General features: G+C 34.0%; 1 protein-coding gene across 1 annotated transcript; it reads right to left on the bottom strand.

Annotated features, from left to right (window-relative positions):
* Positions 1 to 1,892: 1,892 nt before the first annotated feature.
* On the bottom strand, positions 1,893 to 15,553 carry LOC124530821 (probable peroxisomal acyl-coenzyme A oxidase 1). Its single transcript, XM_047105147.1, has 14 exons — positions 15,504 to 15,553; positions 12,888 to 13,030; positions 10,570 to 10,726; positions 10,332 to 10,494; positions 9,890 to 10,013; positions 9,390 to 9,634; positions 9,152 to 9,312; positions 8,744 to 8,906; positions 8,481 to 8,671; positions 8,201 to 8,350; positions 6,932 to 7,037; positions 3,853 to 4,002; positions 3,456 to 3,572; positions 1,893 to 2,130 (listed from the first exon to the last, which is right to left on the bottom strand). Exons 1-14 carry the CDS (start codon positions 15,536 to 15,538, stop codon positions 1,984 to 1,986), a joined length of 2,052 nt encoding a protein of 683 aa, XP_046961103.1. The 5' UTR covers positions 15,539 to 15,553; the 3' UTR covers positions 1,893 to 1,983.
* Between the last annotated feature and the right edge of the window lie 466 nt (positions 15,554 to 16,019).

Genomic DNA, 16,019 nt, shown 5'->3' with positions numbered 1-16,019 from the left:
TCAAATTATTTTAAAAAATGCTTGAGTCTACTTACGTTTTAGATGGAATCTGTATTTCATATAATGTTTGGTTAGCGCGTAGCCAAATTTTTTGCACGGTCTAAAATGTAGGCCATCCGTTCCCGAAATAAACTTCATTTATTGTGTTTTTGATAAAGACACGTCCACTGCTCTCGTGTAAATTATAAGTATTGCCTTTGACTTAGATTACGTAACTTTTAGTTTGAACAAAAAACAGCAAGTATTATTTTAAAATTCGCTTATTCATCATTGGAATTAAAAATATATATCAAAGTTTGGTTCATAAAATTAAAGTTGAATTTTTTGTATTTAACCTTACCTTACAGTACACAAAAGTTATACTATATAGAAAAAAAGAAAGCACGTAAAACCGTTAGTACTTGACACACGGTTTTACGTTCTCTACGAGACAAGAGAGTGTCGAATCTAACCAAACTTTAGACAGCAGTGTAAACAACATTCTCAATAGCTACTGAGAATTTCTGGCAAAAATACTATAACTTTTTCTTCCAAGCACCAAACGCATTTGTATTTTTGTATATTTAATCTTCTATCATCTATATTGTTTGGCGCATTACTGGCAAAAGAACCTGATAAAATTTTACTTCTGGTCTGGTTCACAAGAGCAGTCGAACGCGAAAAATAAATTTGTTATGTACTATTTCAAACAGTGCTCTACTAAATGATATAATTATAAGAGATGACTCGAATGTACCTCATCCCTGATGTCGAAGGAAAAAGAAAGCACGTAAAACCGTTAGTACTTGACACACGGTTTTACGTTCTCTACGAGACAAGAGAGTGTCGAATCTAACCAAACTTTAGACAGCAGTGTAAACAACATTCTCAATAGCTACTGAGAATTTCTGGCAAAAATACTATAACTTTTTCTTAGTCAGGGATTTTAATTGTGATCGTCAGAATCTACGTGGCATTTATATTATATATATATATATGTTCAAATTCATTAATTTCTAACATGAATTCTTAAGAAAAATTAAAAAAAAAAATATTCTTAAAAAAAATTGTAAATGTACATCATCAAAGCGGTGTTGAAATAGTAAACCTGAAAGATCGTAGCAATTTAATATCACTTTTTATATTTGTGTAATAGAATCAACTTATTTACTATGGAGGAAGCTAGTATGTTTTATAATAATTTTCCGTAGGTACTAACAAACTAATAAAAATAATATTTGCACATGTGTAGAGCACTCAAAATAGCTTCATGGTCGACTCTTAAAACGTGACAGTTGTATTGATCATAAGGTCATGGAGCTACTTGATTATGTCCAGTTTGTTAACATTGTAGTTTTCGCAGAACTAAAACTAGGTGGGTAACCCGCCGATCGATAAATCAATTTGCAAAAAAAACAAAATGCATTGAAATTTAAGTATTTTAACATGTCAGCTAAAGAAAGACAATAGAAATATAATCTGATCGAAAGCGTTTGTATAAAATCAAATTGTCTTCCACAATTACCAAAGTTTTAAATAAATTTTATGTGTTAAATAATTTGAGGAGGTGAATATTGTATATTTACATAGTTTCAGCTTCCAGAAAGTATAGCATAAGTATACGAATGAAAACAAAATAAAAGTCATTTTTATTTAATATACATAAATTGTATTATTAAAAAACGTCAATGATAAATAATGAGTTATAATATAAAATAACTAAATATAAAGGTTAAAAAATCACCAACAACGTTGGCTAAACAACATCAGTTTTGGCTTAACCAACATATTTCTTCTTATAACTTATCACCAAGTTAGTCACACAAATATGCAAGGAGGTTGTGTCAGTTTGAACAGCAACAGTGCTTACGTAATCGTAGTATGGAAGTAGGTAGTAATTATTTTTTCTTTTTAATGGGCATAAAAAGAAAAAATAATTACTACCTACTTTACAATTTAACAAATCTATATAAATTTATTTATTATCTATAAAGAACGAGTATTTTACAATTTATGCTTTATCATTAAAGGTTTTACATATTTATGGAAACTGACGTTAACTTTATCTTTATTGAGCGGGCTCTTCGCGGCTTCTTCCATCAATCTCTCGTACACACGACCGTCGTACGAACCAAGGGTCGAACAGAGGATCTGATTAGACAAAAAATATATTATTGCGATAACATTATCATCGATAATTCGATATGTATATTAATTAAGTCCCCTTTGATAGTACACAACGTCTTATCTATATATATAAAATAACATGGCCTGAGTGACAGTCATCATCGCCGAGCGTAAACTTTAAAATTTAAGGCCATTATATTTGGTGACTAGGACTATTTTCATCATCATCCTCCTGCCCTTTTCCCAATTTTATTTGGGGTCGGCGCAGCATGTCGTCTCCTTCCATACTTCTCTGTCAGACGTCATCTCACAAGTAACATTCTTTCTAACCATATCGTCTTTCGCACAGTCCATCCATCGTTTTCTTGGTCGTCCTCTACCTCTATATCCATCCACATTCATACTCAAGGCCTTCCTCACAATATGTCCCTCATTCCTCCGCATTACATGCCCATACCATGATAGCCGCCTTCCACATAACTTCTCGGCAATCGGTATCACTTTCAAACTTCCTCTTATGTACTCATTCCTTACTCTATCCATTCGCGTAACACCACACATTCCTCTCAGCATTCTCATCTCCGCAACATGCAATTGTCTTTCAGTCATCCCTTTTGTAGCCCAACACTCAGATCCATATAGGACAGCAGGTCTGATCATGGTCTTATAGATCTTCCCCTTAAGTTTAAGGGGAATACGGGGGTCACAAATTGCTCCCGTAACCTGCCGCCATTTCATCCATCCTGTGTTAATCCTGAGTAGGACCATTTTATTGAGATAGATACCCACTAAGGAAGGAATTTTGAAAATTCTACCCCTAAGGGGATGAAATTAGATTTGAAAGTTTGTATGGAAGTCCGTCATTTTTTAATTTAGAAAGATAAAACTTTATTCTTGGGATATTGATTAAAATGAATAGAATAGAATAAATATTCAAGCGTTTCTGGATAATATACCCCTAAGGGTGAAACACAAATCAATATTAATTTTTCACAAATTTTAATTGAAGCAAAGCCAACGGTGACTGCTTGTATAATATATTGTAAAAATTATCTTCCATCGATTATTTCATCGTGAGGTTGATGACGTTACAAACGTTGCTAGGTTGTCAGAGAAAGGGAGTGAGGTCGGGGGACCGCCAGACCGTCCAAAAACCAAACGCATTTGTATTTTTGTATATTTAATCTTCTATCATCTATTTGGCGCATTGCTGGCAAAAGAATCAAAATTTTACTTCTGATCTGCAGCACAAACGCGGTCGAACGCGAAAAATAAATTTGTTATGTACTATTTCAAACAGTACCTACTCTACTAAATGATATAATTAAAAGAGATGACTCGAATGTTACCTCGTCCCTGATGTCAAAAGCGTCGACAAGTCCAACGGCATTCGGTCTAATAAGACCGAGCAGTTCTTCATACCGACTTTGAATATTGTCAATGTTTTTCTTCGATATTGTCGAATACTGAAATCACGCATTAAATTGTTAGCTTAAGATAACAATTCTTATTACAAATGTTTTGATGAAACATAAAATCTCGGACATTAAAGTTAAATACAGAAAGGTAAATTAACTGCAAACTAATCTCAAAAAATATCTACTAACAACCTTTAAAGATAAGATTCAAAGTAAATGCTGAGAATTTATTCTCAGGTTAACTGTAACATTTTTTTCCGGTGGAGTGGAACAAATCTAATAATATTTGGATTACACAACTTAGAAAAGACACACAGATCAATATTACCATTAAAAGATCGCCACTCTTTTCCAAGGCCCAATATACCAAATACAATTCAGCCAACTGTAGCAGCACGACTGCTACATTTCTAGACACATTTGTCATGTTCTTAGTTTCCGACCAAAACACTTCACATATAAGAAAACGCGCGTACGCCTGCGGACAAAAAAATTTTAGTCTATTTTCTGATAATATTAATAATACTTCAACTTACGTAACATACAATGTCAATCATCACTATCAGGAATACTAGGGTACCTATAATTAATCCTAGTGGAACACCATTTCTAGTTACTTAAAAATCTAAAACAAGAGTAGGACACGATGAAAGCAAGTTCTTTATAGATGTAATGGATGAAATTATATATTTTTTTTATGTGATAGGTGGTGATAGGTGGCAAACGAGCAGGAGGCTCACCTGATGGAAAGTGACTACCACCCCCCAAGGACATCTGCAGCACCAGGGGGCTTGCAGGTGCGTTGCCGGCCTTTAAGAAAGGAGTACGCTCTTTTCTTGTAGGTTCCCATGTCGTATCAGTTCGGAAAAAACCCCCGCGAAAGCTGGTTCCACAAAGTGGTTGTGCGAGACAGAAAATGTCTAAGAAATCGCGCTGTTGTGGATTTTCGGACATCAAGGTGGTGCGGGTGAAACTTGGAATTTTGACGAGATGTCCGAAGGTGAATTTCAGCACCCGGGATTAATCCGAACAATTCCTCGGAACATTCTCCGTGAAAAATTCGGTAGAAGATGCAGAGTGATCCAACATTTCTTCGCAAAGCCAAAGGATCAAGTAGATCGGAAAGGGCTTGATCGTCGATAACTCGAGCCGCTCTACGTTGTATACGGTCAAATGGAAGGAGCTGGTACTGGGGAGCACCCGCCCAGAGGTGAGAGTAGGACTCCAAGTGAGGCCGAATTTGCGCCTTGTAAAGTTTTAAGCGATGGGCCGACGTGAAATACTGTCTCATCTTGCTGAGCACTCCGAGCTTTTTTGAAGCCAATTTGGCTTTGCCTTCCAGTTGACCGCGGAACTGAACGAGGCTCGAAATATCAATACCTGTAGCGGCTATCGGAATGTTCTCAAATCGTGGAGATACGACAAATGGTGTTTTTTTAGTGTTTAACGCGCAAACTTGCGTCTTTTTGGGGTTGAAATGGACTAAATTTAGCCGGCCCCAGTTCGAGATTTCGTTTAACGAAGACTCGATTTCGGACACAAGTTTGTTCCGGTTTTCTTCGACGTTTTCCCCAGAAATATTAGCGCGGCCGGTGTATAAGGTGTTAACGATACTGTAGTCTGCATAGCAATGAATGCTCCCGATTTGCAACAAATCATTGATATGCAGAAGAAACAGATTGGGTGATAGAACGCAGCCTTGTGAAACACCAGCATTGACGAATTTTAAGTCAGAGCATGAACCGTCGACAACGACCTTGATGCTCCGATCTGCCAAAAAGCTGGTAATCCAATTGCATAATTTCCCGGGAAGCCCATAAGAAGGAAGATTGTCCAAGCTTTGTCCAAGCTGGCTGCTAATGCCTCACCCTTGCTCGCAATTGCTTCAGCCCATCTATGAGTAAGGTAAACTAGAAGATCACCGGCCGACCGACCCCGACGGAAACCGTACTGGCGGTCGCTAATCAGCTAGTTCTCCTCTAGATCTGAGCGGTTGCCTTTTTTAGGGATCGGATGCACCAAAGCAGTCTTCCAGGAGTTCGGAACGACGCCTAATGCGTAATATTGTCGGAAAAGACGCGTTAAGACCGGTGCCAACTCGGGAGCACATGTCCGCTCCGGTCCACTCGACTTGTGAATGTCCAAGGAAAGAAGTGCTTTCCGAACTGCACTTTGCCGAAATTTAACCTCCGGCATCGTCGTATCACACCGCAGGATTGATGGTGGTGGGTGACTTTCCTCGGTCATTCCCTAGGATAGCCTTGGCGAGAGACCAGAACGCACGTGTTTCTGAAGGGAAGCGCACCAGTCTCTCGCCAATTCTTACAATGTACTTTGACGTTTTTGAAGGACCTAGAAGCAGAGTTATATTCCTTTCTGAATGTGCTGGTGTTTGTATCACGAGACGCCGATGCGTAAGCACAGTCTTGGTAGTGTTCCCATTTTCGGCGTGAAGCCGTTTTACAGAAATGACCAAACCAGGGCTTGGACTTGCCACCAATGGGCACCGCAGAATATGGAATGAAAAGTTCCATACCCCGAAATACCACATCGGCGACAGAGTTAGAACAACGCTCGGATCATCCATCGAGAAAAAAACCCGCTCCTATGGGTAAGATGCAAAGAAGGACCGCATCCCATCCCAATCTGCTGACTTGTAGTGCCACACGAGACGGCAGCCCGCGAAACGAGGTCGTCAGTACCGTGTAACTGGCACTGTACTCCGGACGAGACAGTGGACCGACGAGCCCAGAGGGGGATCGACGACAATCTTATAGCCGTCCGGATGCGAAGTCAGCAGAAGGTCCAACAGGGAAGGTGTATGATCCTCCACGTCCGGTAGTCGTTTTGGCGAGGTGACCAGTTTTGTCAAATCATAAGCCAAAGCGAAGTCGAGAACAGATCTACCCGCATGATCAGTGGTGCGTGATCCAAGGTAATTCAAGCCAATCGTAATTCAAGTATTCTGATAAATCACCTAATGCATATTTAAGACGTTCTATTCCGGTATCAGTTATAATCGATTCAAAAATTTATATTTTTCAAAAGTAACGAAATACTTTTAATTTCCCAATGTTAAAGAATTTAAATAAACTTAAAGTTTTTTTTTAATTGTTTGTAGTAAAATTTTAAATAGCAAAAAGGTAAAAAATACTTTATTTAATTTAAATATTCAATTGTACCTATACTCTAATCAAACGTGATTGGGTCAACGGACTCGTAATGAGAGCCGATTGTACGTTTTAAAAATAAACATTATGTCTCATCTTTTAACGCAATAATTCAATCGTCTTTCTTATGTATGTACCACAAGTATACGAGTAATTTCATGTGATATAAATCATTATAAAATTTTGTCATATATTTTGTACAAAATAGGTATCAGCACAATTGAGAGGATCACATACCTCACTAGCAGCAGTCAGTTGAACGGAACTCAAATTCCAGGCATCTTCGAAGTCTCGACCCTTGCTTACGTGAGATTGAATGGAGTCGAAAGCTGTCTTAATTTTCCTGAAAAAAAATTTCCTTCTAAATTAAAAGTTAAAATACTTTTCTACCTTTTCGCTTTCATGTGAAACTTCGAAGCAGTATTAAAGTAGCTGTGGAGTTTCTTTTATATCACAAACAAAGAATATTGTTAATGTACTTTTGAGATAAAGAGAGAAACCTAAGTTTTCAACTCAGCAGATGAGATTCTAGGTTGGTTCCAATTTGGACCAATGATTTTAATACGTCCTAAATGTCTTTACTTGTTCTATAATAGTTAGAGATCAAATCAAATTCTTTTATTCAATATTGAAGGATGGATAGCCGCTGCATTACCCCAAAGCATAATACCATAAGACATTTTTATGCAGTGAAAATAAATGAAATACGAGTATACTAAGTTGGACCGCAAATGCCGCAGAAATCAGTCTAATTGCCAATGTGTAGGACCCATTGCAAGTTGGCATCTTGAGTAAGGACAAAAATTCAGATGTCTTAACTGGATCCTTTCATTTGCACATTTGGTGTACTAAATTTTACAATTTATTTTTTACTATTTAGCCTAAGATTATTTACATTCAACCATTGCTAAAGTGTATAATCATTGGTATTTGCATTGCTTACATCGTCACATTGTACCAAATTTCTATTAATTTTAAAAACTAGGACGAATCATCAGCAAACAACACAGTATTATGTTTATTCCTCAAGTAAAATTTTTGAAATCTGAACCATTTTATACAGTCTATATTCTTGCTTTATATTAATAATATAAATGGGAAAGTAACTCTGTCTATCTTTCTATCTGTCGCTTGAACTCCAAGAAAGGGCATAGGCTACTTTTTTGCCTGACACGACTACTGGTAAATATAGGTACCACCCACTCATCAGTTATTCTACCGCCAAATAACAGTACTCAGTATAGTTGTGATCCGGTTTGAAGGGTGAGTGAGCCAGTGTAACTACAGGCACAAGGGACATAACATCTTAGTTCCCAAGGTTGGTGGCACATTGACGATGTAAGGAATAGTTAATATTTCTTACAGCTTCATTGTCCATGGGTGATGGTGACCACTTACCATCAGGTGGCCGATATGTTCATCCGCCAACCTATACCAAAGAAAAAGAAAAAAAAAGAAAATTAACATAATGTGATATTTTACATGACGTTGTTAACCAGTCCTTACCCTGCGACAACAGCTTTAAATCCTTCAATAATAGCTTCCGGTGAATCAATCCACGTGCGAGATTTTTGATTCATATAATCTGATAGGAAAGCTATACTCGGTGGTAACGTTTTACCATTAATTGCACCATTCCATGCTTTTAGTAAATATCTGAAATTAATGAAAAGAAAATTAAGAATGTATATTACATTTTTTTTAATGTGTATTTTTTATAATATATTAGAAGGCATCACACCACACATCCTCTTTACATAATATAAAAATATCTAAAGAGCCTCACCTGGCCGTCTGCAGCAGCAGAACGGTGTATTCGCCCTCATAGGTGACGGTTGCAGCCACGATGCCGTACACTCCGGGCAGGTTGGACGACAGCAGGTAGCCGTGGCCGCCGCACGCCAGCCGGCAGCGCTCCACGCACTGCACGCTGTCGTAGCTGCTCACCGCCTTCAGACAGCACGACAGCGCGTGCAACTGTACCACAACTTCATGTTACAACTAGGGATCCTCTACTGAGATACCTTAACAAATTATAAATAAACTTGCCTCAGGCAGTTGGTCCATGTTCCCATCCCCGATTTCAGCCATGACCTTTGTGTAAGTTTTCCACATCCATTGACCCAGTATTCTGAAGGCATGACTCGAAGCTATCGATATAAATAGCTTATGTTGTTGAGTCACATAATCCAGTACTTGAGGTTCTGGTTCACTACGGACAATAACTTTATTTTATCAATTTAGTTTTAAACATTACGTTTCTGCGTCTGTTCCTCATATTATATAAAACTATTTTTCTTGTTTGAAGAATTCTCTAATTTTCAAAAATTTACATATATATTTAAAGAATAAACTGGCTTTTAAAATGGCGTTTAAAACCAACGTCCATAGAAAGTACTAACTTAATCTTGTCTCGTCAATATAATATTGATAATAAGTATTGATTTACATTCTTACCCCTCCTTCAAGACGGACTGATGTCTAACAGCCGAGTACCGGACGCCTATCGTTACAGCTCTGGCCAACTCGTAAGCCACATCCGTTAATATGTGCACTCTTATGAGCAACATAGAACCGTATGTCAGTTTATCGTTCTTGGATTTTATGTAGGTGCCGTCCTAGAAACGATTTGATGCAATTGATTATTTATTAAAACTTTTTGTTCAGAAAATCGTAATAAAATTCGAACACTTACTCTTAAAACTTGTGCATTCTTCATGAGCATATTTGTCCTCGGTATTCTGTAGTTATTGAATCCAAGAAAACCATTATTAGCAGTGTTAAAGCCCAATTTAGGCCCGATTTCACCAACTTTAATTCCTGGTAAAGGTTCATGTGTGTCGAAGTCTCTAATTTGTGCAAGGAAAAGGTGAGTGCCATGAGACTTTCCATTTATGTGGAGTTGAGCCATTACGACAGTGGCATTAGATATATGGCCCACTAGAAGAAAGGAAAGATAATTACCGACTAATATCTATTAACTGCAAAAATCGACATTAGCTTTAATCGAACAATATGTCTCATTATAATATATTTTTAAAGTTTAATTATTATTTACACTTCTAAATATATATTTAAAGCTTTTTACTATTAAAATTTAATTGAAATACTCATTTGTAAGAAAAAATACAAGTGTAAATTACACTAAGGATTTCAATATTTGAAAAAAAGAAATATATTTTTTAAAATACTCACATCCACCTGGCCAAAACTTGTACGAAGTTAATGTTGGACTATTCAGTATAAACTCATCTGTTTCAGGATCAAAAGTGGCAGTTGTTTCCAATCCTCTTAGAAACGTGCCGTGACCAAGTTCAGTCTAAACATAAAAGACAAAAATCTACTCAACTCATTAAACTGGTAAAATTATATTTTAAGGATATTTGAGTTGATTAAAATATACTACGATATATAAGTAAATGTATGTACGCTTTGGTGCAGTAGTCATTGGGTTGTATGGGTCCACATACACATCACATATTATGTCGCGACACACCAATATGTATGTATACTACATACATTACAATACAACTAAAATACATTTTGTGTTTCCAAATAAAAACACTTAGAAATAAAATGAGCATACTGATTTACATTCATGATCTTTGTAATAGATTTCAAGAAACTTAGAACTGACCTGAGAGTAAGTGCCTATCATCTTTGAACTTTTCTTTAACCATTTAGCTTGCTGTTCACTGTTCGCTTGATTCGCAATCGTCGGTACAAATAAACCAAAATGTAAGAGAAACGGATTGACTTGCTTTAAAACACCTTCATGGATCCGATAAGTATTTGAAGGTCTGAAAATAAGACACGATATTTTAAATTAAAATCGATTCAAATAGTTTAAGTATGGTTTTGTTTGCTGTACTCACGAACGATCCGCTTTTTGAAGATTATTATCATTGAGTTGAAGGTACACGTCGAACAATTTGCAACCCTTCCGAACGGCGTTCTCAAATTTTTCTTTATGACTGAGATAATCTTCAGGTATCTCATCTTTTAAATCTTCTATGCTTAGAACCAAATCTTCTGTAAGTTTAGTAATATTACAAAGTTAGTACAAAACTAATTATTAGTATTATAGTAGTATAATGTATATTACATAATACTCGGTATAAACCCAATACCACAGATAAAGTATCATTCTCATGTTTCAGAACACGTAAAGCTGTTCATCTCAGGCCTAATTCTTTCCAACCGAATCCAATTGACCCATCGAACTATTAAATTGACGGCGCAGAAAAGAGCATCCCGGCCTCGGTTTTACGAAGAAATTGCAACTTTATTGCAATAGAATCTAAGAAAACCGGTTAATTGTTGTGGATCGGATCAGAGTTGAAAGTTGGAAGAAACATAACCGATATAAATAAATACAATTGGTCCTCAGTTACGTTTAAACTTATGTAGATTATTGTGAAGAATAAAAAAGGAAGTAGATCAGGTACTGTAGAACTAGTGGAAGTACTCGATATTTTATAATAACTTATCATTAACAGGATCAAAAATGTTGTTTATTAATTTCATTTGCCATTCGTGCTCTCATTAATGTGATGAACGAACGTTGAATTTAACAATTAAAAGATTACAGTACGACATAACTTAGATGCACATAGGCAAATTGAATAAAACCGATTACTGCCAATTTACACAACCAATAGAAAGAGCTGCCTATCGCACCATTCGAAGCTATTCGTCGCTATATATTCTAGCGTCAGTTCAATCCGAGAAAGCAAGTGCATGTAAATCGACGTGTCAAATTGACGAATATATTTGGTCATATGATATTAACTAAGTTATTACGTTTGTGTAAAGATCATATTATATAGATATAGATAGCGTACCTAATTCCGTGGTGATCGATTTTACGAATTTCGCCGATGCTACATCTATGTTGTGTCATACGATACGTTTTATAAAAATATTACTAGAAAAACCACACAACAACAATGACAAACGCTTATTACATAAATAAACGGAAAAAGTTCACTATAGGTTAAGCAACAATGTCAAATAATAAATTAAAACTTACAAATGTACATAATAAAATTTCATTATTTATACATATAAAATTAGCGACGCGCCCTGGTTTCGCTCGGGTGCAAAGCTGATACGAAATATACTACAGAATTTGTTTATTTACGATATCACATTAGAATCTTTGAAAATGATCTGTATTTCATTACTAAATTGTCCATGTACTATATACAAAAACCTTCCTAACGAATTACTCTATCTATTAAAAAAAAAACTGCATCTAAATTAGGGATATAAGGAAAGAAAAAGCAATGATGATGATACATACATGTTGCATGTTTGACTTAGCGAATATATTACACGATTATAACAGCATATTAAATGCATTATCATTTTATATCATAGCTCTATGTTTGGAGATAATGTTAGAGATAGCCAAAAATGCAGATACCTATATTTATGAACACAAACTTTCTAATTAACAGATTACTATTGTAAATATAACATCATTCATTTTATAATTGTCCTTCAAATTGTCTTCAATTGAATTACAAATATCTTAACCGGTTTATATAATCTAGGAAGATATCGAGGAACATAAACATATAAAATAAAAAGGCTCTGCATAAGAACGGTGGTTTATATTATTATTTAAAAAAAAAGGGAATAAAAAACGAAATAATTCCTGTTCTAAAATACAATATCTTGTATTTAAATAAAAGCTAAAAATAAAAATTTAGTAATTTTAACAAATCCATTGAATGTAATATACAAATATTTTACGATTTTTAAATAAATAAAAAACAAATGCAATAAGTACAATGGACTGCTAAGGTTGCATTACTATTCGAATAAATTGATTTAAATAATGAATCCGTTTTTTATTGGCCAAGCTTACTTCACTTTAGATTTATTGTTAATTATCCAATAAAATCATTCAAAAAAGTCTCTCTTACTAATTGGGTGCATTTTTTGTCTACATAATTAAATATACCCTATTGTTTTCAATCATAAAAAGTGACAAAGTATCTTTAGTATTATAATACATGTGAAAAATCATGACCGGAAAATTTCGTATTATATTTGTACAATAACTTTATAAAATTGTATATAACGATAACATTATGATGAAATTTAAAATTAAAACTATATTAAAACCATGTTTAAGCATTATGTTATTAATTCTTATGTTAATAAATGTACTATTATTCCTTACCCACTTTCTTCCTCATCAATGTCTTCTCTCTTCCTCCATCAATTATGTGTATTAGTTCTTGTATGTCAAAGTTACACTTGTCTCTTTCTCGCACCAAATCCTTATTGATATTAGCAGACATGATGTAGCACGTGTGAACTGCGCTGATACAGAATATCTTTTAACAATATATTTAAGTGTCATCCTCACAATTAAAACACTTGCATTATATTATCATAAAATTAATCGTAATTAATTCTTTAAATAATATTAATTAAAGTACATAATATGCATTTTATTTATTATTATTAGCGATACCATAAAATTGCTTATTGAATTAATGCAAAGTAAGTTACTTTTCATTAAAGTAAGGAATACTATTTTGATGATAAACCTTAACGTTCATTTAACCGTGAAATTCTCTTATATTCGTAACTAAAGTTACTAATAAACCTTACAACGCATTAGCATTACGCTTCATCTATTCTAAACTATTTCACATATTGACTTTTTGACGATAAACGTTATACTAATCCGTATTGAAATTATTTAAAAGGTCATTATAGGTTTTTGTTCTAATTCGTAATTAGATCTAAAATGGCACACCAACTCTTAAAAACAATCGGAACTCGCAACCTATGATTCGAAAACAAAAGTCATTGCGCTACAGTCAATTTATGTACGTAATTTTTTTTTAAAAAGTACCTATTTCTATATATAGTGACCTATTGAAATAGGTCCTTTTTTGATCAAATTAAATATTGCATGTAATTGATACTTTATATAATATAATGCACATATATTTTATACGTGGAATTAGTATTTTTAATTAAAAGCATTATGTTCCGGTGAAAACGGGCAGATATATTTCGATAACTACCCATTTATATTCAAATATATTTGATACATATAACAACAAATTATTCATGCTTGCGGAAATTTTAGTTTAACAAACTCAAGTTAAATCTAAATGTAATAAGATCTATAAATTGAACAAGATTTATTTTTAATTTATATTTGATGATTAACTGCAAATTACTGCATCTGGTCCATTCGTACAATCCTTGTCTTAAATAATTCTGTTCCCAAATAAACTTAATATATACAATTTTACATACTGCCATTAATAATAGGCTATTTGACAATGCGGAAAATAATGTGTCAATTACTGTAATCAGAATATATGATTATTTTTAAAATGTTTATTTATTAAAAATCCATAAATAAAAATGCATTTTTTGGTCTTTGGATTGGTCGGTTTTATGATGACGTCACTTGCTTGTTAACTTCGTTTGCCTACTGTATGTGGTTCATATGTACCACAAATTACAATACAGGCAAGTGACATCACCCCATTACAGCGCCATATTATCCAAGTAGCATTTTCGCGCGCTATTTAAATATGGATTTTTTTATTTAATGACAATTATGTACTAGAAATGAAAATAAATATTTTTACTGGGTTCCTTAGCCTCTACTAAATAATATAAAATAGATTTTATTTGGATCAGTTAAATAGCCTATTCATGAAACGACTTTATTTATCTACCTACGATTTTATAGATGTAATAAATAAAGTAAAACGTGAAAGTTATGATTATCAAATTATCACTAATACAATCGCTTAATATACCAAAATAAAAAGGCGGACTTTGATAGAGTACATGATTTCATGTATGTACTTATCAGTCAGGCTCACCTCATCTTGACCTTCAGAATAACCACATACTTTTTTTTAAATTTCATTTTATCTTTTGTTTTGTGATTTGAACTTTGTATTCTGTAAACATATATACATATATGCATAACTCTTTTAATAAAAAAACGTGTTTACTTTTGTTTTGTGTTAACTGTGATTAGTAAATCGATCAAAATTTTACCAAATTTGCTTTACGTTATTTTACGTTTTTTTTTTGCGTTGTTTGTATTTAGCTTTAATATTAACCAGTGACCACACCCGGCTTCGCACGGGTGTATTACTGATGCTAAATATACTGCAAATTGTTTTATTGTTTTAAAAATCTTCCATTCGAATCACTCTATCTATGAAAAAAAACCGCATCAAAATCCGTTGCGAAATTTGAAAGATCTTAACATACATAGGGACAGACAGCGGTAAGCGACTTTGTTTACTACTATATTATGAAGAGTAACAATCATGTTTTAAAACAATAAAAATCGCAGCAAAAGCTTTTGACAAACAAATTACCACACAGTCGAAACCGCCGATACAGGCAGACTCTAAATGGATTTGGATAATTTTATGTATGAATGTAGGTATGTATGACTCCATAACAAGTTTATTGTATGTATAACGCCACGTCGATATAGACACTGGGCGGAATCAATTCATTTACATTTTTGTTTATAATATTTATTTGTTATGAACTTTAAAATTGTATTTCATTTTATTTATATTTTTACTTATTACTTTATAAGAGACAAGAACAACGTTTGTATGTTATACTGTAGTGCAAAAACTGATAAGGTCCATTGACCTTTATAATCTATCGTTTACAGTATTTTTTAACTAAACTTCGCTATATAAACGAGTACGATAAACATTTTTTTTATTAATAGATATACACTAGCTAAAACTTTCCGACTATGCCCGCGTGAAATAATAATTTTATTTACTTGCCGATCGCAGCGCCACCTACCGGGTCCAACATAAACGACCCACCCAAAATAACAAATCAACAAAATCGATCCAATCATTTAGGAGTTCAACTACCTATAGACACATAGAAATGATAAATATATGTAAATAAAATATATAGACGTATGTTTACTCACATTTGATGATATTTTTATTTAATTTGTGTTGACGTTAATTATAATAATCACTCTCACGGGTAGAGGTCACTACTCACTTTGAACATTGCTTTTAGATAAATCGAAAATAAACTAAACTACAATTTTGCGTGACTCTAGTCATGCATCTCTTTTAGCAAGATATTTAAGTAAACGGTACTTTAGTCACACTTTCCGTTTATCATTAATTCTTGCTTACTATATTTAGTTAGTGTATGTGTGTTAATCTTACGTAGCGACATCTGTGTGTTAGTCTGCAAAGTATTACACTAGTTTCAATAATACATACCGATATTAATTTAAGTTATTAAAGAGATTATGATTAAGTCAATACAAATC

The sequence above is a fragment of the Vanessa cardui genome, chromosome 1 (assembly GCF_905220365.1).
Source record: "Vanessa cardui chromosome 1, ilVanCard2.1, whole genome shotgun sequence".
Taxonomy (NCBI): Eukaryota; Metazoa; Arthropoda; class Insecta; order Lepidoptera; family Nymphalidae; genus Vanessa; species Vanessa cardui.
This window is presented reverse-complemented; position numbering and strand designations above follow the sequence as displayed.